At 34.9% G+C, this 26,436-nt stretch overlaps 1 protein-coding gene across 2 annotated transcripts in view; it reads right to left on the reverse strand.

Annotated features, from left to right (window-relative positions):
* Nucleotides 1-4,234: 4,234 nt before the first annotated feature.
* apooa (apolipoprotein O, a) overlaps nt 4,235-26,436 on the reverse strand; it is a 31,905-nt gene continuing 9,703 nt past the window's right edge. Inside the window, exons 3-8 of one of the 2 annotated variants that reach the window (XM_056457259.1) lie at nt 24,062-24,181; nt 20,067-20,099; nt 13,250-13,304; nt 13,076-13,171; nt 11,120-11,211; nt 4,235-4,393 (exon numbers count right to left, since the gene is read on the reverse strand). In XM_056457259.1, coding sequence (XP_056313234.1) covers nt 4,250-4,393; nt 11,120-11,211; nt 13,076-13,171; nt 13,250-13,304; nt 20,067-20,099; nt 24,062-24,181 — 540 coding nt within the window. In that variant the 3' untranslated portion in view covers nt 4,235-4,249. The remainder of the gene's footprint in view (nt 4,394-11,119; nt 11,212-13,075; nt 13,172-13,249; nt 13,305-20,066; nt 20,100-24,061; nt 24,182-26,436) is intronic. The other variant, XM_056457260.1, reaches the window with a different exon arrangement.

Raw genomic sequence — 26,436 nt, forward strand, 5'->3', positions numbered from 1 at the left:
ATCCAACGATGCGCAGCTCTACAGATCCCGAACCATGCAAGCCAGTGGCGACAGCGGAGAGGGAAAAAAAAACTTCACTAATGGCGGATGTGAAGAAAAAAAACCTTGAGAGAAACCAGACTCAGTTGGGCACCGACGATGCAGTTATCAGGAGTCAAATAAACTATGCAACCCACTTAAAGTGCTGCATGGAGACACCCTGATATAGCTCTGCAGACATCCCAAGTCTCCGTAAGTTCCATGATTTTACCAGTACGGCCCACTTGTGAACAGATTTTACTGCATGTGGCCCTTTGAGCTAAATGAGTGACACCTCTGGTCTATACCCACCACAACCCTTAACCAACTACCATCGGTATTAATGTCTACACCTTCCTTAACCCTAAACCCAACCATCACAGTTTTAACGTACGGCCGCAAGTTGCGGAGGCTTTCATACTTGACATGCTAGCCATTGTACTGTTATTTGCAACCATAGGGGGCGACGCAGAGTAGTATAACTGTCATGACAAAATGGATGAGGTCAGCGAGTGGAGTTGCTAAATGAATGAATATAATAATAATAATAATAATATATTAAATGGATATGGATAAACTTGGAGAAAACTCATAATGAAAATGTTCTCTGGTAAGTATTTCCACAATCTTGACAACATCTCATTGTGACATCTCGAATATTTCAATGGGATCTCGATAACTGCAAGTTACACCTTTAACTTACAAGTTACGCCCCTTCATCTTACAACCCCCGTCTTCCAGTCCGCAGACAGATACACTTGGCTAAGCATACGCTTGCGCTTGACACAGAAGTATAAATCAGCCTTAATTCTACAACAAGCACCCTCTAAAGTGGACACCACAGGCCATTACCCCATGATTTTAGTTTGAAGGGAGAATATATGTTTTAGTGTGTGAAATGTGTGTTTATTTACAGAGGAATGTTGTGTCACTGCTTCTCTAGTAAGAAGCTGTGGGCAGCGTTGCTTTGTAAATCTGTGAACGAATGTTTTAAAGTGAAGTAAAGGTTTCTTGTGCTGCGGTAGAGAGTAATGAAGGAGAAGGGAGTAGGGAAGTATGCACACTATGTAGGGAATGTGTCAGTCAGAACACAGTTCATCATTGAGATCTTCTAACGAACTGGTCATCTAAATCATCTGGGCTAAATAAGAGAAACAAAATCTGCAGATTTGTGGGGCGTAAGAACCAGGATTGAGAAACACAGGGAATGCATGAGCTAATGTGCACCTGAACCCTCCTGTTGTCTTAGAATTCTACATCATTTGCCCTTTGGGTCAAAAAATGACCCACTTTTACTAAACCACTATAATAAAGCAGCTCAATTTAATTTTAACCCTTAAATCTATTTTGAATTAAGCAACAACCTCATTTTCAACACAAACTCTATGAATGTCTAAGTTTTCCCCTTATAAGTATGCAGTTTTTCATTAGTGTTTAAAGGTGCTGTAAGTTTTTGACTCTTCTTAAGCATAAATATATCATAATATGTTTGCCGATATTTCAGAAACATGCTAAGTGAACATTCTTTATCTTAACAGTGATAAAAGTCAGATATTCTGCTTTAAAAATGTGTGTTACGTGCCTGAACGGCTGTCTTTGTTTTGATCATTTAACCCGCCCAATGGCACTTTAGCCTAATATATGTCAGGTCGCTTTGCTGGAAAACAGCGTATTTCATTCATTCTCATGCTCTCAAAGCATGTGTCTGTGACCGAAACGTGACCTCTGGTGGACAGTAGCAGACTCCGAGACGCAGATTCAGAGTTCCACATGAGGATATTATTTAGCAATAATATAAATATTATGAGCGTAAACATTAGGTGAGCAGGTTACATTGTAACCGCGTGTCCTAACAACACGCTACGTGACGAGATTTGCAGTGATAAACAATTTGGCTGTTTGCACTAGGGCTCCACGATTCTGGCTAAAATGTGAATCGTAATTGTTTTTGCTTAAAATCAAGATCACGATTCTTTCTCACGATACTTTAGATGTAAAATAAAGGTTAATATGAGTAGACTTATTATTGTTCTCAAAAATATCATCACCTTGGAATTATAAGGTTCTATCTTGCCACTGTTTATGAAATGTGCTATATAAATAAACTTGCCTTGCCTATCTGCGTTCTGAATGATTTTGAGATATTGAGCTTCAAGGTTTTTGCAATCCATATAGCAAACAGTATGTGTGTAACATTTTTTAAAAAAGTCTTAATGTAAACTATAAGTTGTCATTTAATATGTCAATAACTCAATTTTGACAAAAATGTCAGATAGAACCTTATAATTCTAAAGTGACGGCATGGTAAAACAACACTAATAATATTAGGCCTGTGTGTAGGTCTACTGTTTAAAATGCTAAATTTTGTATAGTCATTATGGTGGGCTTGAACAGACTTTCAATATGTCCTGTTTGTTAATTACAGTAAAATGACGACATCAGAATAAAACTATTCATAATTATATAGGTGAATTATTATGTTTGAGACGTGTGCTTGTCATTTGTCATTGACAGCATTATTAGACGATTTGTTTTCACTGGTAAAATCAGACATTTGTCATCATCAGATTTCTTCTTGCATTATATTCAACATTATACAAGCTAGAGTAGCTATACTGACACAGTAAACATTTATTTTCATGCACAACACTGTGTGTTAGCTATGAAAGAGAAAACATATCAAATGATTGTCGTAATTATAACTGTAAAATTCGTTATGATCATTTAAATGTGCGGCCAGTTTCATTTTCACTTCCTAGTGCGGCTCATGGCTGCCGTCACTGTGATAAAACACACACATGCAAATCATTCTTTCAGCGCGGCTCTAAAACGATCGCTCTGTGCAACAAACTGAACATTATTTACAACTTTATTACCTGTTATTCACAGCCTATGCAGGTTCTGTTCAATAAAGTAGCCGTCATTGGCGTGCTACATGCACACGTTCTCGGTAGCTCGTGGTCAGCTCACATGTGATTTCGCGGCCGCAAATACATCATTACATGAAGACAGAAATGACGTTTCTGGGTGAATTATACCTTATGAATACAGTATGTGACACTTTTAACGCCATTTGAAGGTGTTCATGTTCCTGTGAAGACTTGTGCGACTGCCTTCATGCTCCTCTCCTTACCTTGAAAATATAATTGGCTGAATCGTAGAAAAGCTGAATTAAGACAGTGTGTAGGGTCGAATCGAGATCGTGATCTTTTTTCCGATTAATCGTGCAGCCCTAGTTTGCACCAGATGAAACATGACAGAAATGTAAACACAACCATTCAGAAGCACAGAATATGCACTCATTCATGAAATGGTAAGGTTTATAATCTAATTAATAGATATTAAACCTCTTTAACATTATTAAATGTAGATGCTGAATCACAGATGTGTGTTGGTTTGCACTGAGTCTCAGTGCTTAAGTTCAATTTGAAATGGTTTATTTTATTCTCCAGATCTGAGGTGAACTATCTGCTGCTGATTTCAGTATATGGCAATAAATGTGATGTAAAATGGCATTCAAACTCACATTATTAGCATTTAACACTGAATAAAGCACATGAGGTGTACCTGAGGTGATCACTGTTCACCTGTGAGAAATAGAAGCGGTTTCTAAAATAGAAATGTCAGGTGTTGGTTATGACAAAAACTCCTTTTAGCATGGAAAATATTTCTTCTATTGCGTGCCGTTGCTTTTAGTTAGAAATCGGTTCAAATCAGCCTTTAGACTTGATAGTTAGGCACTCACGGCAATCTGGCAACCTTGCATGGACTTGTCAGAGGGAAGACGAGTGAAAATGTGTTTTGTTCCAGAAATGCAATACCTAGTTCAACCACTAGGTGTGAAACTTACATACTGCACCTTTAATCAGTGGACAACACTCGTTTCTGACTAAACGGTGTAATTTGTAATGTTAAAAGTACCTGCATAAATGTAATGTGGTGTTTAGCAAGATCGTATTCATAAACGTAAAGCAGTAGACTCTTACTGTGTATGCTTGTGTGTGTCAGCAGTTCTTATGGTGTACAAATGGTTTTATAGCTGGCGGTTCAAACTTGACCCGAAAGATAACAGTTGTACAACATCAATGTGTACAGCCTTCATGTAAATATGAATATAGAAAATGATGAACTTTTTCTCTAATATTGGGGTATTTTCTTAGAAAACTTCAAGATTTCTGCTGTTAAAACAGTGTCTGGGTCCACAGGAGGGTTAAATGCAATGCAAGTCATTCTAAATCCTTCTAATGCATGAATGTAATGCACGAGACATGTTCACCTTCCGCTGGTCTTTCTTTGAGGCGGGTTTGTCTTTAAAGAGTTTCTCCACAGCAACATAAGCCTGAAGCGCCCAGTCGTATACACTGTCTCCTGTGTTCTGTATTGACAGATTAGAAAAACACACAGAGATTTTTTATATATATATATATATATATATATATATATATATATATATATATATATATATATATATATATATATATATATATATATATGCAGTTGAGGTCAAACTTATCCGTATATTTTTTCGCCCAATCTTTGTTTAACAGAAAGAAGTTTTTTTTTCAACACATTTCTAATCATAATAGTTTTAATAACTCATTTCTAATAACTGATTTATTTTATCTTTGCTGCGTAACTTTGGTGTTGAACAGAGCAAGGAATTTTTCACAGTACTTTTAATATTTTTTCTTCTGGAGAAAGTCTTATTTGTTATTTCTGCTAGAATAAAAGCAGTTTTAAATTTTTTAAAACCATTTTAAGGTCAATATTATTAGCGCCCTTAAGCAATATTTGCTTTGAATTGTCTACAGAAACCACTGTTATACAATGACTTACCTAATTACTAGGGCCAGACGGAATCTGCAGACGTTTTTTGCCATTTCTGTGGAGAATTTTGGTAAAAATCTGTGGATTTCTGCAGAATTATTTTGGGAGTATCATAACTAAAACCTTAATATGTGAAATAAAAAATATCTTTTTAACTTTTATTTAATGTTTAAAATGCAAATACAATTAGAGCAAATCTCTCATATAATATCTCTACTGAAAGACTTATATTACTTTACAAACTGTATTGTAAATAAATCATGAACATTTTCATATTAGTAGGCCCATACGGAATCTGCGCGCGCAGAATTCCACAGATTTTTAACCCATCATAGATTCTGTTTATTTACTCGAGTAAATGTGTGTAAATCTATATTTATTCAGTTTTTAAAACAATTACAGTAATATTATTGACTAATATGAAAATGTTCATCTGATTTATTTACAATACAGTTTGTAAAGTAATATTTCCTGTCTTTTAGCAGATATATTATATGAGAGACTTGCTTTGTTTACCAAATAAAGTGGATCTAATTGGATTTGCATTTTAAAAATTAAATAAAAGTTAAAAAGATATTTTTTATTTCACATATTAAGGTTTTAGTTATGATACTCCCAAAATAATTCAGCAGAAATCTGCAGATTTTTACCAAAATAGCAAAAAACGTCAGCAGATTCCATCTGGCCCTACATATTAGTCAATAACATTACTGTAATGACCTTAAAAACTGAATAAATATAGATTTACACACATTTACTCAAGTAAATAAACAGAATTAATGACGGGCTAAAAATCTGCGGAATTCTGTGTGCGCAGATTCCGTGTGGGCCTATCAAATTCCCTAACTTAACCTAATTAACCTAGTTAAGCCTTTAAATGTCACTTTAAGCTGAATACTAGTATCTATCTATCTAACATCTAGTCAAATATTATTTACTGTCATCATGGCAAAGATAAAATAAATCAGTGATTAAAAATGAGCTATTTGTTGGAAAAAAAAAAAAAAAAAAATATATATATATATATATATATATATATATATATATTATATATATATATATATATATATATATTTTTTTTTTTTTTTTCCTTTTCATTAAACAATTGTATTTGTATTGCTTAAAGGTGATATATAAACTAAACTTCTTCTTTTGACTTGCATACTTATGAAGCATTTTTGCAAAAGTAGATTAAGCTGATAGAAATGCAAAGACCTGATTGTCTAAAATTTAACTTGAGCTCTGCAGCTAAACTTCCTGTTAGCAGAAATAGGTTAAAACTGAACACTGAATATGTGCAGTTGAGTAAAGGCTTATGCTTTTATTGTTGTGCAGAGAATTCGTAGAAAGAGGACGTATGTATGGGTGCGGCCAATGGAGAATGATTGACAAGTGACGAATTTCGCTGAACTCCACCTGTTAATATCAGCTGCCTATAAAAGCTGGAGTCAGGAAATGAAAATTGTTGCGCACCTCCTGAATGAAACTTCTGCACGTCATTGAGGATATCAGAATTTTGTTCATGGAATTATTCATTTGTATACAATAAATTACTAATACTTTTGACAAAGTATTAAACCTCTCCTGGGCTTTTTTATTGATCATGGAATTGATTAAATATTCCAACATAATAAAACTATTATGTGTGGAAAAAATCTTTCCATTAAACAGAAATTGGGGGAAAATATATGCAGGAGGGCTAATAATTCAGGATGTTTTCAACTGTAATTATCATTGTACATCTCATGTACATGCATCTAGATTTAAACATATTTACATGAAAAAACAATATAAAATTGCAAAGCAGGAAACGTGATGAATAAAAACAAAAGATTGAGTGTAATTGATCATCACTATTAATAATCTATAATGTTTTTAATAATGTGCCCAAACTATTATTTGACAATATTATAGTCAGGATAATGCATTTGTTTGGTAATAAAAAACAATGCTACTTTATTGCTTTTATTTATGCATTACCTGACCAGCTACCCTCTGTGTTCTGTTGTTTTGTCATAGGTTAGTGTTTTTTATGTATTGTATTTTATGTATTATTATTGTATTGTTTTTTTTCTTCAATATTTTGTTGTAGTTTTTTTTTTAAATGTAAAAAGCACATAAATAAACGTTTAAAAAGAAAAACAAACAAAATAAAAACAAAAAATTAATCTCCAGTCAATAACAAATTGCTTTAAACAGCACAAAAAAAAAGAGCAGTGCATTTTGGACCAGATGGTGGTTTTACAGCTTCACGGTAAAATCAAACATGAGTTCAGACCGAGCAATCAAACAAGGTGTAAAAACAGTGTATTTTGGGGTGTTTTATATTTTAATCAGTGACCCCCGCTGACCATTCAGGACATGCCCATCAGCAAATTTCCCAGGATGAAACACTGATGTGTGTTGACAGGCTTTCAGTGTGACTTTGAGAGATAATCAGAGGAGTTTTTCCATATTGGTTACAATGAAAACAGAGCGCCGGCTGATAGTAAGCAGCTCTCAGCGGGAGCTTGTGTTTATGGCCTTGGGAGTTTTCAGGAATGTGTTTCAGCTGCTGTTTTTGAGCTGTATTGATGAGCTGGAAAGTTACGGATTATAACCCCACCCTTGACTTTTCCCTCATAAAAACACTGTATAGATCCTCTTTCAATCGCAATGTCACATAAACATACTGTATTTTTAATCCAGCCGGAAAACGTCCTGATGTGATTTCATGAGTTTCCTTTAAAGGGTTAGTTCACCTACAACTGAAAATTCTGTCATTTGCTCACTCTTTACTCGTTCCAAACTAGTTTGAGTTTCCATCTTCGGTTGAACACAAAAGAAGATATTTTGAAGTATGCTAGAAACCTGTAACCATTGACTTCTGTGTATTTGTTTTCATTTATGGAAGTTACAGGTTTTCAGCTATTCAACAGAATAAAGAAACTCTTAGATTTGAAACCACTTGCGGGTGAGTTAATGATGACGTTATTGTCATTTTTGGGTGAACTATTCCTTTAAAAGTGATTGACTTTGGGTGGGTGTTACTGGCTGCTGATTTAATTTATTTATATATTTCCATATAATTTAAAACAGTTTTTTTTTATGGTAGAAATTCATGAATGAATCATTTTCTTTTCGGCTTAGTCCCAATTATTCACTTTGCCGTCACTTGGCAAAGAATAACGATCTTAAAAGTGAAAAGATGATGGCGGCGGCTGCATATGCTCTGAGTGGTTTGGTTGATGTCACTCATGAGCTTAAATTATATAGTTATCATAATTTTTATGTTTATTTTAAGCTCTCTTAAGCTTATTGTCTTTTATCGAACTCTTTGTGTGATCATTTGAAACGAAGCAGCAAAAGCAAGGCAAACAAAGCAAAATCAGCTTGTACCTCGTTTTCTGCGGCGTCCTAATATTAACATCTGTTTCACTCAATGTGTGAGGGTCAATGGGGTGAAGTCATCTGTGCGTTCTAACATATTGGAGTACCTCAAGGGTCTGTTCTTGGCCCATTGTTGTTTAAAATGTACATAAATGATCTTCCAGATTGCTGCCCAGGGGTTAACTGCCAGTTATATGCAGATGACACAGTCATCTATGTGTCAGCTAAAACACTGTGCCCTGCAGGTGAGCAACTGACTCAGGCCATTTCAAGATGGCTTGAGCTGTCTCATTTAATGCTGAATGTCAAGAAAATTATGTCTATAAGAAATAGGCCTGTACGGGATACATTTGAGGTGCTGATTAAAAGTAAAGTTATTAAAGAAGTGAATGAATTTAAGTATCTTGGCATAACTCTAGACATTAATTAAAAGTTTGATAGTCATGTTAAAAATATGAGTAAGAAAGTTAAGCCAAGTCTAAACTCTTTTCGTTTTATTAGAAGGTTTTTAACATATCAAACTGCAAAATTATACATGCACACAATGATATTCTCTCACTTGACGTATTGCATTACATCGTGGTCACAAGCCTCTTTAACTACATTGAAGCCTATTGACTCAATATATAAAGAAGCAGTTAAAATGATGGACTTAAAGCCTATGCGATGGCATCATTGTGAAGTTTTTTTGTAAACATAACCTTTTTATTTTTGATAGTTTTATTAAATTTAATCTTAAATTGGCTTTTAAATGTTTAATTAATCATGTTCCAGTGCTGTTTTCTGATCTAATCAGTAGGCATCAAACCTCTCACAGAGTCACACAGGCAACTGCTAATGGTGAGTGTCTAGTGCCAAAGTGTAAGACCTCATTTGGTCAATCTGTCAATCTGTAAAGGGAGCCACACTGTGAAATGATTTACCTGTTAGCCTAAAATTAGAAAGTGATATATTTTTTGTAGTGTTCATAAAAAGTGGTTAAAAACAGAACAGCAGTGTTTGCACAAATAGTCTACTGTTAGTTTGTTGGATCATGTCGCCTTTGCTTTTGCCTTATAATGCTATTATAATGCCTTATAAGAATTATAATGCTGTGTATATGAATTTATTATATTTTCATTTTATCAATTTGGTCAAGCCTCCTGTGGACAGGGGTTGAGAATTAGCAAGTTTGCGAAAACACTTAAACAAATCCATCTGGTTTTCCAGTGTAATTGTGATGTCCATGTCAAATAAATATTAATCAGGGGTCGCCACAGCAGAATGAACTGCCAACGTATCCAGCATATGATTTTACGCAGCGGATGCCCAGTACTGGGAAACATCCATACACTCTCATTCACACACACACACTACAGACAATTTAGCTTACCCAATTCACCTATAGCGCATGGCTTTGGACTTGTGAGGGAAACCGGAGCACCCTGAGAAAACCCATGCAAACATGGAAAGAACATGCAAACTCCACACTGAAATGCACACTGACCCAGCTGGGACTCGAACCAGCGACCTTCTTGCTGTGAGGCAACAGTGCTAACCACTGAACCACCGTGTTGCCCCATTCATTAATCAATGTGTGCACGCACACACATCACACATGATGGTAGTCACTAGTCACCATGTGGCCCTCGTCAACATTTTCAGCCAATCGGCTTTATGTTTACAATCACTCTCATTGGTTGGCGTGTAGTGAGCAGCCAAAATAAATAATACCATAGTGGCCTACCTAAATGATATTTGTATTTTCAAAATGGCTGAGGTGCAGGGCAGTAACGCATATTCTTATTTTCTTTTTAAACCACGAGGAAATCTGATAATGAGCCTGATCAAAAGAGATCTTGAATTTGTGCGAATGTCTCAGGATAGCGGGAGAGAGAACCAAAGCGAGTCAAGCCAGCCAGAAAACATGTCAGCAGAGGTAACTGTGGGCTCTTCTTGAAGATTAGACCGAGTCATTTCATTATTATTATTATTCACTTGGCACTCCATGCTTTAACTCTCCATGACTGACCGATAACGGTATATGGCACTAAATATTTAAAGGTAGTTCAGAAATGTGGTGCTCTGTTTTGCACACCATTTAATCACCATTTAATGACGTCATGTTCCGGGAAAACTGAAATTGTATTGAAATTATTTCCTGGTTTTGTTCCGGGAGTTATTTATTTACAAATTAAGCCCTGCAACTAACCCAGCCGAGGTTTGAACCAGCAACCTTCTTGCTGTGAGGCGACAGCGCTACACGCTGCACCACAGCGCCGCCTTTGGTAGAAATGTGATGGCCAATGTTCTATGCGTCGTTTGTGCATCAGAAACTGGTGGCAGAAAGTTTTTTTAATGGTTTTTAAAGTGTTAACAGAGTTTTAACAGCGATTCAGAGATTCAGAATGTCACTTTTCCATTTGTGCACACTGGAAAAAAGCTTTGAAAATGTAAAAAGCTGAACAAAATGAAAGCTTTGGAAAGCGTACTCCACAGATGATCCACTGTATTGACACCCGCATGTGCACTTTGGTCAGAACGGAAAAATGCGGTTTAAGGTGTTTACATGTCTGCATACTCAAGATTAAAATTGGCATAGACCACCTATGTTAAAATGATAATGCTTACTGCGATTTATGAGCCTAATTTACATTATTTAGATTGAATTATTGGTAATATTTAATTGCAATATTGCATTAAGACTGTCCATGTAAACGCACTGCTTATTTACTTCTAATTCATGCATTTTGTTTGCTTGGCTGCGCTTCTGTATTTATTTTAATTACACAAACATCCATATTGTCCAGCGGAAATAAGTTTTGAATATTTGTATATCTAAATATTTGTCTTACAGAAATGCATTTGCAACAGGAGGCCTATATAAAACACACACAGAAACATGCGTGAACATAGACGCACACACCTTTGCGATGGTCACAGCCTCTTGAGGATAATACATAGACGCTCCCACTGCCATTAAACCCGCTGGGTAGATCAGTCTCTTCAGCCTGGAGCCTGAATAACAAGAATATTGCATTAACATGTTTTAACCTGTTTTAACACATTTTGGCAATAACACGTCGCTAACATGTTTCTTACATGTTTTAGAACACTGTGCACATGTTTTAACACAGTTAACATGTTTCTTACGTTTTAGAAACATGTTAACAATGTGCTAAAACACGTTAGTGTGATAAAACAAGTTACATGTTAGTTAAAACATGTTAGTTTTAGAACACTAGCAGCATGTTCTTATCACATTGCTATCATGTTTCTTACATGTTTTTGAACAATGATAGCATTTTTAAAACACTGCTAACATGCTTTAGCAAATCGTTAACATGTTTTATCACACTGTTAACATGTGCACAGTGCTTACATATTATTTATTTGTCTTAGAACAAAGACAGCATGTTTTTTATCAAATTGCAAACATGTTTTTTACATGTTTTAGAACACTGATAGCATGCTTTCACACTGTTAGCATGTTTTAAAACACTGACAGCATATTTTTATCATACTGCTAACATGTTTTAGCACATTGTTAACATGTTTCTAAAACATGTAAGAAACATGCTAAAACATATTAGTGTGATAACATATGTTTTAGAACACTGGCAGCGTGCTCTTATCACACTGCTAACATGTTTCTTACATGTTTTAGAACAATGATAGCATTCTTTAAAACACTGCTAACATGCTTTAGCAAATTGTTAACATGTTTTTACATGTTTTAGAACACTGCTAACATGGTTTTATTACACTGTTAACATGTTTTAGCACATTGCTTACATATTTCTTAATTGTCTTAGAACAATGACAGCATGTCTTTATCACATTGCTAACATGTTTCTGACATGTTTTAGAACAATGAAAGCATACTTTATCACACTGGTAACATGCTTTAACTCCGCTAACATGTTTCTTGCATGTTTTAAAACACTGATAGCATGTATTATCACAAGTAATGTTGTAACACATTGCTAACGTGTTCTTTTTATGTTTAGACCAATGATAGCATGTTTTTATCACACTGCTTACATGTTTTAGAACATTAACACATTTCTTACATGTTTTAGAACACTGTTAACAAGTTTTATTTTATATCACACTGCTAACATGTTTCTTACATGTTTTAGAACACTAATAGCATGCTTTAACTAATTGCTATTATATTTTTTACATTTAGCACATGTATAACATGTTTTTAACACATTGATCATACTGCTAACGTTTCTTACACTGATAATATGCTTTAGCACATTGCTATCATGTTTCATCACACTGCTAACATGCTTTAGCACATTAATAACATGTTTCTTACGTTTTAGAACACTGTTAGGATGTTATCACACTATTAACACGTTTTAGCACATTACTAACATGTTTCTTACGTTTTAGAACACTGATAGGATGTTATTACACTAACATGTTTTAGCACATTACTAAAATGCTTCTTTCGTGTTTTAGAACATAAACATGTTTATCACACTGTTAACATGTTTCTTACACGTTTTAGAACATTGACGACATGTTTTTATCACACTGCTAACATGTTTCTTATGTTTTAGCACATTACTAGGATGTTTTCCTACGTTAACAATGTGCTAAATTATATTAGCATTGTGATTAAAAACATGCTGCTCGTGTGCCAAAGTTACAAAGTTAGAATCATGCTAAGGCATATTAGTAGTGTGCTAAAATATCCTAATAATGGGCTAAAACATGTAAGACGTCTCCAGAAGAAAAATATAAAAGGAAATACTATGAAAATATCCTGTCTCTGTTAAAAATAACTTGGGAATTATTTGAAAAGATTATTTTAAATTTTACAGGGCTAATCATTTTTCTTCAACTGAATCATTGAGGGTTTCATTACTTCTTCCTAGAAAAAGTCCCAGGATTCCAGCAAAGCCGATGACTCCGGCTCTGGGGTAAAACTCAGGTGGAGGATTCTTCAAGTAGGCATAACTGTCTAGAATACACAGAAAACATAACTCACATTATTTGTGTCTGCATATTTCCATTTATTTTCACATAATGCTTCACTTACTCTGTCCAAACTGTACAGTGCTGTCAACTTTGGGTTTCATCGCTCCATAGGCACCCTGAGAGACGAGGCGGGATAAATAAATATTGTAAGTTATTATAATGTTGCTTTTGGTATATAGAATTAAGAATCAATAGTTATTTAATTTAATGAAAATGCTAAATGACATTGACTGACTTGTAACTGTGGGAAATCCTGACTACTTTAATTGGGTGTAATGCAGATAGTTTAATATATTTTTAAGAAAGTTAGAGAATTAATTTCTCATGTGGTGTTGAACTGGCCTGGTTTTACATTGTAGGGTCAGCAAATTAGCTAATACTTTGAACTTTTGTGAACTTCAACCGAATCCAAAGGTTTATGGCTGTATTTCATGATGTCTAGGTTACATTTTATAGTTTATAAATGTACCTACCGGACAAATCTTTATCAGTAGCCATAAACCCATAATGCATGACCGACAAAGATAAAACAGTCTTTATCTTAGCAATCAGATAGTCTGCTATTCGTGACCTAAGAGAGTAGACTAAAGACAACTGATAAATTAAGAAAATGAAACACCAGTAGACAAAAATGGGGAGAAATGTGACAACCATGGATATTTACCCACAATAAAAAAAGCAATTGTCAAATTAAATGTAAAATTGTTAAAAATAATGTTAAGTAAACATATATAAATTTATAATAATAACAATAATAATACATTTTTATTAATAAATTTTAAATAATAATTATTATATACATATATAAACAATTTATTTGATCTTAAATAAGTATAATAAAAAATAAATAAAAGTATAAACAAAATCTTAAAATTAATAAATCTAATAAATATATAATATAAATATCAAATGTTAAAATAATAATACAAATAATATAAATATGGGCAATTAAAAAAAAAAAAATATATATATATATATATATATATATATATATATATATATATATACACCTATATATATATATATATATATATATATATATATATATATATATATATATACATATATATATATATATACACCTATATATATATATATATATATATATATATATATATATATATATATATACACCTATATATATATATATATATATATATATATATATATATATATATATATATATATATATATATATATATATATATATATATATACATACACCTATATATATATATATATATATATATATATATATATATATATACATACACCTATATATATATATATATATATATATATATATATATATATATATACACACCTATATATATAGATATAAAAATGGAATTCGGACGTACTACATTCGCCATTTTGTCATGATCATGTGACCTACCCGCGTGAGTTGCGTCGCTTCACTCCCATTCATTCAATCCCAACATGGGATTCTCTCAAGGTAATCCGGGTACTACTTGCATACTTATTTTCGAATTCTTTGAATTTGGACATACTACTCGCCTCGCATACTGATTTTAGCACACTAAATAGTATGGAAGTATGTGGTTTCGGACGCAGCCCTTCATTTATTTTACTTCGGCTTGGTCCCTTTATTCATCAACTTATCCAGCATATGTTTTACGCAGCGGATGCCCTTCCAGCTGCAACCCCAGTACTGGGAAACATCCATACACTCATTCACACACACATTCATACACTACGGCCAATTTACTATTTAATTCCCCTATAACGCATGTGTTTGGATGGTGGGGGAAACCGGAGCACCCAGAGGAAACCCACGCCAACACATGGAGAACATGCAAACTCCTCACAGAAATGCCAACTGACCCAGCCTGAACTCGAACCAGCAACCTTGTTGCTGTGAGGTGACAGTGCTAACCACTGAGCCACCGTGTTGCTCCATTCATTAATCTATTTATAAATAGTCTGCATAACTGCAGTGTTTCAAGCTAGTTGCATGAAAGTAGCAGCAGCAGCATTGCAAAACCTTTGGAACACACTAAAACTGTAAGCATGGTGATATTAGTGAAATTAGCAGTTTGATCTTTTACTGTGTCACCAGATTGAATTGCGAAAATAACTGTTTCCTCAAAGAGGATCCTCAAACACTGTGATTGGTCAGAAAAAGTAAAGAGCCCTGCCCTAAACTCAAAGAGGATCCTCAAACACTGTGATTGGTCAGAAAAAGAAGAGAGCCCTGCCCCAAACTCAAAGAGGATCCTCAAACACTGTGATTGGTCAGAAAAAGAAGTCACACATTTAAAAAAACTTTCCATTACTTGTAATTAAATGCTTTTCATATTTAATATAATTTAATATTTATTGTAATTTCAACTGGCAAGTGTTTCATTTAATACTTACTTTATAGTGATGAACTAAAATTGAAAGCACAAACTATGCATGACCCAAACAATTATCCATTTGTTAATGAAATATTTATTTAAATATTAATATTAATTTTTAAAAATGCATTATTTGCCATAGTGAACGGCACTGACTAATTTCTATGTATAATGGCAAATGCAGTAAAGACTTTGCAAACCTGTTTGTACAGTTGTGGTTGCAATTCAAAATGGAAATGGAGATGATGTAAAAGTGACATACTGCAAATGTAAAGTGTGTGTGTGAAGCCACAAAGAGCAGAAATCTGTTCTTTACACAAGCAAACACAATGACCACTGCAAAAATGCTTTCTTACTAAGTTTTTGTATTGTTTCTTGTCCAAATATTTAAAAATTACAAGACAAGTAAAAAGTATTGTCTCATTTTCAGAAATAATGTCAAAATTAAGAGAGTTTTTTCTTAAAACAAGCAAAATGATCTGCCAATGGGGTAAGTTAAATAGTCTTATTTCAAAGCCAGCACAAGATAATTTAGCTTGTTTTAAGGAATTGAACTTAATTTTGACTTATTATTTATGAAAATAAGACAATATTTTTGTTTGTCTAGAAACTGGTGCTTGATTTTAAAAAGCTTTTAGATATTTGGGCTAAAAACAAGACATAAAACTCTAAGAAAAGCATTGTTTCCAGTATATATTCAGAACTGAATACTAGCATACTTCTACCCATCTAACAGATGAACAAATGTACATTTTAAGTTATCAGATGCTAAAGTCCACATGATAGCAAGATTTGCAATGTTTATTTTGCTAGCATGTCTTACGGTGAACAATTAATCTGTGCAAGTTAATCCACTTGGAAAAAAAAATGTTTTCTTAATCTTTAAATCAAACCCACCCTGGAGCATTCAAGTGATGTCAGTTTGACGGATTGGCTGAAATCAGTTTGCCACGCCCCCTCCCCTACTGTTACAATGGAGGAAATTGTAATTGAGTATTGAACATGTCACATATTTTCTGGGAATAATATTTCTAAAGGAGCTGTTGACATGGAATTGAAGCAGATTTTGGTAAAAACCAAAACAACACAAACATAAAAATAAAACAAAACAAAACCAATCTGAAAAATGAGTTGTGTGTAATAACAGTGAAATGACAGAAGGAGAAAGTGCTGAACTACTGAAACATATTTAACACTTTATATAAAAGGTTTTTTTTTTGCTGCTGCAGCTTCAAGATTCCTCTTATATGGAGTGTGTAAATATCTTGATGGTTCTGTGGGTCTCATCTTTCAAATCTGAGCTTTATTTAGTATTTTGTATTGGATTGGAGTCAGGTGGTTGGCTGGGCCATTCTACAGCTTGATTTTCTTTCTCTGAAAGCATTTGAGAGTCTCCTTGGCTGTGTTTTGGATCATTGTCTTGCTGAAATGTCCACCCTGGTTTCATCTTCATCATCTGCTAATGTAGATGTTGGACTGAAGCAGCTGATATTCATTTACACTGAGGAAGGGCAGAGGCTTGCTGAAGAACAACTGAGAGATATCAGCTGCTGTCTGGGCTTTCACTGCCTTTCTACACCTCCCTTTCTTCATGTGTTCAATATTTATATTTTTACCCTGTGTCATATTTTATTACACAGAACTTGATTTGTAAACTAATTAGTTTTGTTTTCTTTGCATATATGGATTTTCTGGTTGCCGTCAACATCCAGTGAAAATTTCAAATCAACAGCACCTTTAGAAATGTGTTTTATGAGAAAAATTGTGACATGTTCAATACTTATTTCCCCCACTGTATTTTGCTGCAAGTGAAAGATGAGGAGGAGCTCAAAAACAAAACCCCGCCCCCTACTCCATATTCAGTTTCAGTTGGAAATACATCATCACACTGAAACAAGTCTGCAGCAACTTCTGACACACACTGACAGCTCAAAAATCTCACTAATGGAATGTAGTTTTGAAAATCTTTTAGAACACACTCCTCTTAGAATGCACTAAATTTAGAATGTACGAACGTTCCGAACATTCAAAAGTAGCATTCCGATTATGTTTGCCTAACTGAATGTTCCAAAAATATATATTTTTTAAAAACTTGAAATTAGAAATGATGTTTTCATCGTAATGGTGCTACTAGCAAAATGTTCTTGAAATATACTGGGATTTTCGACATGCATATTTTGTTTTTTTTACAAAATGTGAATCGATATTGTATGCTTCACTCTGGTCACATGACCTCACCATACAGCTTGATTTAGATTATTCATTTATTGAGTATGCAGTTTTCTGTTCTGATTATAGTCAGCTGTTTGGAAGCAGCAGAAAGCATGTGTGTGTGTGTGTGTGCACTATAAAAATTGCAGGGTTCCACAAAATTCCTTCATGTTGTCCCAACCCAAATCAACTAAGTTAAAGGGCACCTATTTTACCCCTTTTCAAGATTCGAGATAAGTCTTTTGAGCCTCCAGAATGTGTCTGTAAAGTTTCAGCTAAAAAGACCCATCAGATTATTTATTACAGCTTTCAGATTATTATTAATCTCTGCAATGTAGCTGTTTTTGTGGCATGTGACTTTAATGCTGGTTCTCCCCACCCACTGTTCCCCACGTGCCTGTCAGAGTGTGCCTCAATCTCCGCTTCGGCTGCGTCAGATAAACAGCACAGTGACAGACATGAAGCAGATCTCATGTAACGTTTGTGAGAAATACTACAGTAGGAACTTTCCCATTGATTATTTGATGTATTTGTTGTGGAGTTAATGAGTCGATGAGAACGAAAAGTCACACACACACAGGCCTCGTTTACACTAATACGTTTTAGTTTTAAAACGCGTAAGTTTTGCTACGGTTACGCCATCCATCCACATTACTCTTTAAAGCAGGGGTGGGCAAACTCGGTCCTGGAGGGCCGGTGTCCTGCACAGTTTAGCTCCAACTCTAATCAAACACACCTGCTTATAGATTTCTAGTGATCTTGAAGACACTGATTAGCATGTTCAGGTGTGTTTGATTAGTGTTGGAGCTAAACTGTGCAGGACACTGGCCCTCCAGGACCGAGTTTGCCCACCCCTGCTTTAAAGGCAACAGTGTACTTTATAACCTCATTCATTACCCTGGCTATGTTGTTTCAATTTCTTAGCAATAAAATGAAAACATGATATGAGGAACTGCCTATTTTCATTTTGATATCAACTTAACAGACAGCAGAAATGTTGAGGCGTCGTGTAGCTGCATATTTATATGACGGTCATCTTCACTGTATGCATATGTATAATAAAACAGCCTATAACACCACTGCCTCCTTTCATTTTCATTGAAAATACGAACCATACCTTCTCTTTTGCTGAATATCAGTTTTAATAATCAATAATGGCCAATATAAAAGTATAACTTACAATAAGTTTATACAAGATAAGAAATAAAGGCAAGCAATCAGTCAAATGTGCAGAATCAGTGTACGTGGTTACATTAATTATTAACTTATCTTTGCGCTCAGCCAAAACACGATACCTGAGAACAAGTAATAGATTCAAAAAAGTCTGGGAATATGTTGTTAGATATAGACAAGATGAATTAAATATCACGTTTAACAAATATAGTGATTAGATCCAGCAGTAGATCCTTGATGAACAGTCCGACGTCCACATGTGCTGCAGCGCATGCAAGAGTGTGTGTGAGTGGTCACGCGATGTGTGTTTTCAGTGGTATAGTTTGGATAGAGAACTGTTCAGAAACGCTGTGGACGCAGATCATTTTCATTCTAAAACGTATTAGTGTAAACGGGGCCACACACACAGCGCGTGCGTTTAACTTTACACTGTTTTTGCACGCAAATGTGACAGGATACAGGTTGATGTCCACTGCTGTATGGATATCTGTTATGTTAATGTACAAAAACCTGATTTAACGTGCACAAACTGGGATTGAAGCGTCTTTTCTAACTGCACTGACACGTGGTTGTGCTAAATCTGAAGTAAATCGCTGTAATTCATACACACATGCAGTGTTTTAAAACATTTTACACTTGTAAAACTCACTCTTGATCACATTTGATGATGGTTGATGATCACAGAGAGCTGAACAGGTCTTTTAATCACGGCTGCATTGCGCACATCCTGTCTTGTTGAAATGATTATATTTGTTACTACGGAGACATGTTAATACATGGCTGTCAATCAATTCGGTGGGCGGGGAAACTCCACTCCTACGTCACGTTGCGGTGGGCCTCAAAATAGGAGGGATTTTTGAATCCTATTTTAACGTCAGGAAATTTTTAAATAAGAGACTTATTGTGTTTCTATCACCCCAATATGACTGTGGACACACTATACCTACACACAGATCTGTCCAAACAGCTTACAAAAGATGATTTTTTTTATCATAGATGCCCTTTAAGTGGATTGAACATAAAACAATTAAGTTTTCCCCCAAAAATCTCAAGAATTGTTAATTCAGCTCATTTCAAATAAGTAGTTTGAACAAGCAGCAGAAATAATTTGTGTGTCTGTGTGTGCAGGGGTACCTGGACTGTCTGTTTGGCTGATCTGGCCGTTTGCTGGACACGGATCAGACCACCAGCAACCAGGACCATACGGCAAAATTACAGAAGAAGAACCAAATCATCACTGAAGATCCAATGATTGTAAATCAGAATATAAAGAGTCACAGATTACAGGAAAAGAGCTGCATTCTATAAAGATTTCAGGAATGCTTCACTGAAAATATTCATAAAAAGTTCATCTGATGGCATTATGTTGAACAACACAGAATATAACTGCAGTTATTCCCTCATAGAGTTATTGTAGTCGATTAAAAACATAATGTTCAATTACTTGTAATTAAATAACCTTTTATATTTAATGTCAATTAATGTTTATTATAGTTATATTTATTCAGATGAAGTCAGAAATATTCGCCCTCCTGTGAATTTTTTATCTTTTATAAAATATTTCTCAGATGATGTTTAACAGAGGAATTTTTCACAGTATTTCCTATAATATTTTTTCTTCTGGAGAAAGTCTTATTTGATTTATTTCGGCTAGATTAAAAGCAGCTTTTAATTTTTAAAAGCCATTTTAAGGTCAATATTACTAGCCACTTTAAGCAATCTTTGTTTTAATTACCCTAACTTGCCTAATTAGCCCAGTTAAACCTTAAAAATTAGTTATTAAAACAAATATGTGTTGAAAAAAATCTGTTAAACAGAAATTGGGGAAAAAATACAAAAGAATTAAAAATTAACAAGAGGACTAATAATTATGACTTCAACTGTATATTATTATTATTATGTGCATTATTATGAGTAATAATATTATTGTTAATAATTAATTTTTACTTAAATGCTAAAATAATGAAATAATAAAACTGTTTATTTTAAATGCACCAAAATATACTGGCCATATTCACGGAGTAATTGACAAAACTATACATTTTCAAAAGGGAATGTTATTTAATCTGATCACTGTAAACGCAATAAAAAAACAAAACATTTAAATAACCCCATCCCCTCATTTTGAAGAAAAAAAGCCCACGAAACCCAAGTCATGTTTACAGTAATGCACAGATTTCCTTTGCTAAATTTTTAATGAACACCTAGTGAAAAACACGTCATTTGTGCCTTTAAAATGAGATTTTATCAATATAAATGTTTGTTTACTCCTGTGCATATCAGGCTAAAAGTTACTGTATTCACTGTAAGTGCATTACTCTACACATGACGTTGCTTTGTTTTTGCGAACTGAGGGACTATTTATTATTTTCTGTGGTCATCATGTCACAGATGCTGAACACAGAGCTTGATCTTTGATCCCAGAACATTCTGTATTCTGTAAAGTCCCATTCAAAACACTGCGAACAGCTGCTGTTGGTGTACCGAACGTGCAAACAAGAAAAAAAAAAAGACAGAGTAAATGTTTGACATTTTCAAATGCAGAAAAACAGCATTGATTCTTATAGAATGCAGCTTTAGTGAATTAAACAGTGAATTCAGAAATCAATTAGACTGGAAAATAAGATTAATCAATTGAATAATTAGTATTTTTCTTCAGTTTATTAATTTCTTAAGTATACAGTAATAATATTCAGTATAATACTTTATTTTTCTTCTATTCTACTAATATTATAAGTGGTTATGAGTGCTGTAATGCTATTTTAAATAGGAGATTCTCACATGTAACGAGCATGTTTGAGTCACCTTTCATCCCAAAAGCTTTTACCTTACATTTATTCATTTAGCAGACGCTTTTATCCAAAGTGATTACAAATGAAGATAAAAGACTTTAAATCAACAGAAAGCAGAACTATAGAGAATTGAGTTTTATTGTAATAATTATTTGCAAGAAAAAAAGGTTGGTTAATAGTTTATACACTCACCGGCCACTTTATTAGGTACACCTTACCAGTACTGCTTTGAACCCCCTTTTGCCTTCAGAACTGCCTTAATCATTCGTGACATAGATTCAACAAGGTACTGGAAATATTCCTCAGAGATTTTGTTCCATATTGACATGACGGCATCACACAGTTTCTGCAGATTTGTCGGCTGCACATCCATGATGTGAATCTCTCCTTCCACCACATCCCAAAGGTGCTCTATTGGATTGAGATCTGGTGACTGTGGAGGCCATTTGAGTACAGTGAACTCATTGTTATGTTCAAGAAACCAGTCTGAGATGATTCACGCTTTGACATGGTGCGTTATCCTGCTGGAAGTAGCCATCAGAAGATGAAACACTGTGTCATAAAGGGATGGACATGGTCAGCAACAATACTCAGGTAGGCTGTGGTGTTGACACGATGCTCAATTGGTACTAATGGGCCCAAAGTGTGCCAAGAAAATATCCCCCACACCATTACACCACCACCAGCAGCCTGAACTGTTGGCACAAGGCAGGATGGATCCATGCTTTCATGTTGTTGATGCCAAATTCTGACCCGACCATCCGAATGTGGCAGCAGAAATCGAGACTCATCAGACCAGGCAACGTTTCTCCAATCTTCTATTGTTCAGTTTTGGTGAGCCTGTGTGAATTGTAGTGGTACCCGGTGTGGTCTTCTGCTGCTGTAGCCCATCTGCCTCAGGGTTGGACGTGTTGTGTGTTCAGAGATGCTCTTCTGCAGACCTCGGTTGTAACGAGTGCTTATTTGTGTTACTGTTGCCTTTTTTATCAGCTGGAACCAGTCTGGCCATTCTCCTCTGACCTCTGGCATCAACAAGGCATTTGCGCCCACAGAACTGCCGCTCACTGGATATTTCCTCTTCTTCAGACCATTCTCTGTAAACCCTAGAGATGGTTGTGCGTGAATATCCCAGTAGATCAGCAGTTTCTGAAATACTCAGACCAGCCCGTTTGGCACCAACAACCATGCCACAGTCAAAGTCACTTAAATCACCTATCTTCCCCATTCTGATGCTCTGTTTGAACTGCAGCAGATCGTCTTGATCATGTCTACATGCCTAAATGCATTGAGTTGCTGCCATGTGATTGGCAGATTAGATAATTTGCGTTAACGAGCAGTTGGACAGGTGTACCTAATAAAGTGAGTGTAAATGTGTGTTTTACCTTGACTTTTTGTATATCTTATTATCAATGTTATCTAAACATTTATTCATCTTAGTTTTAACATGCACTGATACACTAAACATTCATAACTGACTTCACCAGTGCTTGCTTTTGGGATGAAAAATAAATGTTGAGTTGATTTGAAGTGTTGTGTTGTGTGTTGATTGTAGAGAAGTGCTTGTTTGAGAGATGTAAAGACAGAAGAGCCATGCAGAGCAAAGCAGTGGACATGCTGAAACTGCTGTACGCTCATGCTAATGAATGAGTTTACTGCACTGATCTCTGCAGTTCTCTAGTATAGAGCAGTGGTTTAATGCAAGCTTTAAGAACTAGCACAAGACTCTGTGGGCTTACATTACACTTGTGTGTCTGTACGAGAGAGTGAAAGTGTTTGTGTGAGAGTTTGTAAGTTTGTGTGTGATTTCAAAAGTGTGTGTGTGTGTGGGGAAATGCACGACTGACTGACTGAGTGTGAGTGGGAATGTATATTTGTGTGTGTGTGAGTGTGTAAGAGACTGTGTTAGAGTTTGTCTCTGCAAACACACATGTGACTGACTGCGTGTGAGAATGTGCGAGTTTGTGTACAAGACTGTGAGTATGTCCGCACAACTGAGTGTGTGTGCAAATGAGCATGTGACTGACAGTGTGTGAGTGTCTGTGTCTGTTTGTGTGAGTTTGTGCATGTGTGAGTAAGAGAGTGTGAATGAGTGTTTGTATGTCTGAGAGAGTGTGTGTCTGCGCAACTGTGCGCGCGCATGTATGAAAGTGAGTTTGTATGTGTGTGTGCATGACTGTGTATACTTGTGACCGAGTGCGTGAGAGTTTGTTTGTGTGACTGACTGACTAAGTGAGTGTGTGCATGTATGAAAGTGAGATTGTGTGTGTGCATGTGCACCTGATTGATTGATTGAGTGTGTGCTTGTGTGTGTGTGTGTGTGTGAGTGAGTGTGTTTACCTGACACCAGCTGAGGTATGGCTCTGTCATTAGTCTGAGTTCAGCCACTCTCTCCTCCAGCTGTCCTCTCTCAGACTCCCCCTGCTGGATGCTCTGCTGCGGCACACTGTACAAAGACAACTACACACACACACTCAAAACCATCAGTTAAGCATAAGAAATTCATTAAAAACACACCTACATTAATATTTGCTGCATTAAGACATTATTTCTCCATCTATGCATCTGAACGTTTGACAATCGAGTTCTTTGGAATTGTAAAGAGACAAGCTCATTGTTAAACTAATTTGTTTTGCAATGTATCATTCGGGTGTTTTAAATTTAAAATGTATAATTTAGCATTGTTTATATATTTTTAATTTAATAAAATATTATTTACATGACATTTAAGCACATTTTTCTGCCCAAAGTCGTATTGCTGTTATGCATCTGAGGTTTGCATTCACATTATATTTAACATCTTATTTTAGAACACTGAGAAAAATACTAAATAAGTAAGTACTAAAAGGCAATGTTCTAGCTTAATTTATGTAACAAAACTTCATTTATGAAGCAAATTAGAATGACAAATCATTCAGGTTCTTTTGGAAGCATCAGATTTCACCCCAAAGTCAAAATCTTCATAAAGGCGCTTTGCATGAGAAGGCTAAATGAGACGCTTCCACCGACATTCTCATGGAAATTAAACAAATTTTCACACCTAATTCTTAATATGCAAATTTTTTATTCTATTTTCTTGTAATTGCCCATGTTCTCATTATTAGATGCTACAATATAGTAAAGAAATGCAATAAACTAATTTATTAAATAAATAAATAAACACTCTGATGTTTGTTTGAAAATGCTGGCTTCATTTCCTTCATATACCTTTCATTTGTAATTCAGATTAGGTGAACAGATAATTCTGGTTCTGTTGTAAACCTCTGGGCCAAATTTCAGCCCAGAGCAAAAAGTAAATATATGAACTTACATTTTGCATTAAGAAAATTACACCTGTTTGAATTTACATTTAGTCATTTAGCGTGACAAAAAGTGACTCTTGTTCAAAGTGACTTGCTTCAGAACTGCTTATTTTAGTTTTGCATCTGACATTTTAATTCGGCATTTTGCCATATTTGCATGCACAGATGTAATGTATAGAGGAGCTAAAACATGGAAGGAGTCACCACCTTACATTGCATGTCTTTTAAAGATTAAAATAAGGATAAACACTTGTTAAAGAAATATTTAATGGCACAGTATTTAGTAATACATTTATACTTTTGATGTGTTCATTGAATTTTGTGTTACATTTTTTATTGTGGGTGACATGGTGGCTCAGTGGTTAGCACTGTCGCCTCACAGCAAGAAGGTCGCTGGATTGAGTCCCGGCTGGGTCAGTTGGCATTTCTATGTGAAGTTTGCATGTTCTCCCCGTGTTGGCGTGGGTTTCCTCCGGGTGCTCTGGTTTCCTCAACAGTCCAAGCACATGCGCTATAGGTGAATTGGGTAAGCTAGATTGTCCGTAGTGTATGTATGTATGTCCTGGTCCTCTAGGTTGGGGGTTGAGCGTTTGGATAACAACCCACCTCATAAAAATTAGATGTTACGAAACATCAGTATGGTGCGGCTAAATATTAACATCGATATTAATGGCCCTGGGAGTAGATAAGTATGTTTATACTTATTTTGTGATTATTTTATAATTCCTTTTAATAATTTTCTCATGTAAAGCACTTTGAATGACTATTTAATATGAAATGTGCTTTACAAATTCCATGTCTCAATTTACTTCCTTTTTTCCATTTATTTTTGGTTCAATGGTTATTCTCACCTTCACTGCATAGCTAAATCTCAAACCAGCATGATCTCAAACCAGTAAACCTAAACTAATACTGTGATTTGCAGTATTTTCTTACTCATTTTGTATAACGTGTCTTTATTGAGTTTTTCAAGGTTTTACAGTAAATCAAACCCCATTACCCAAAACTTATCCCGGACAGGTTTAGTGAAAAAAATACCTACGTAAATAAATAATAATCATCAAAAATTAATTAAAAAAAACAACTTCTAAAGCTTCTTTGATATCTTTATTTTTATTTAGCTTTTTTTTCACAAAGATGGATTATTACACACTCAGAATAAGAGGTGCAAAATCTGTCCCTGGGGTGGTACCTTTTCAAAAGGAACATTCTTGTTCCTAACAGTAGGGCTGTGCAATTAATCGAAAATCCAGTTTCGATTTCGATTTTGGCTTCTAACGATTCTGAAAAACCGTTAATCGAGATAAACGATTATTCCATCATATACCGCCCCCTTTCCAGTTGTACACATTTGTTGCTCTGCAAAGCTCCACGTGAATATGACTAAAAGCATGTACTGTAATGTAACGTTTC

This window comes from Danio aesculapii, chromosome 5 (genome assembly GCF_903798145.1).
Source record: "Danio aesculapii chromosome 5, fDanAes4.1, whole genome shotgun sequence".
NCBI classification, from domain to species: Eukaryota; Metazoa; Chordata; class Actinopteri; order Cypriniformes; family Danionidae; genus Danio; species Danio aesculapii.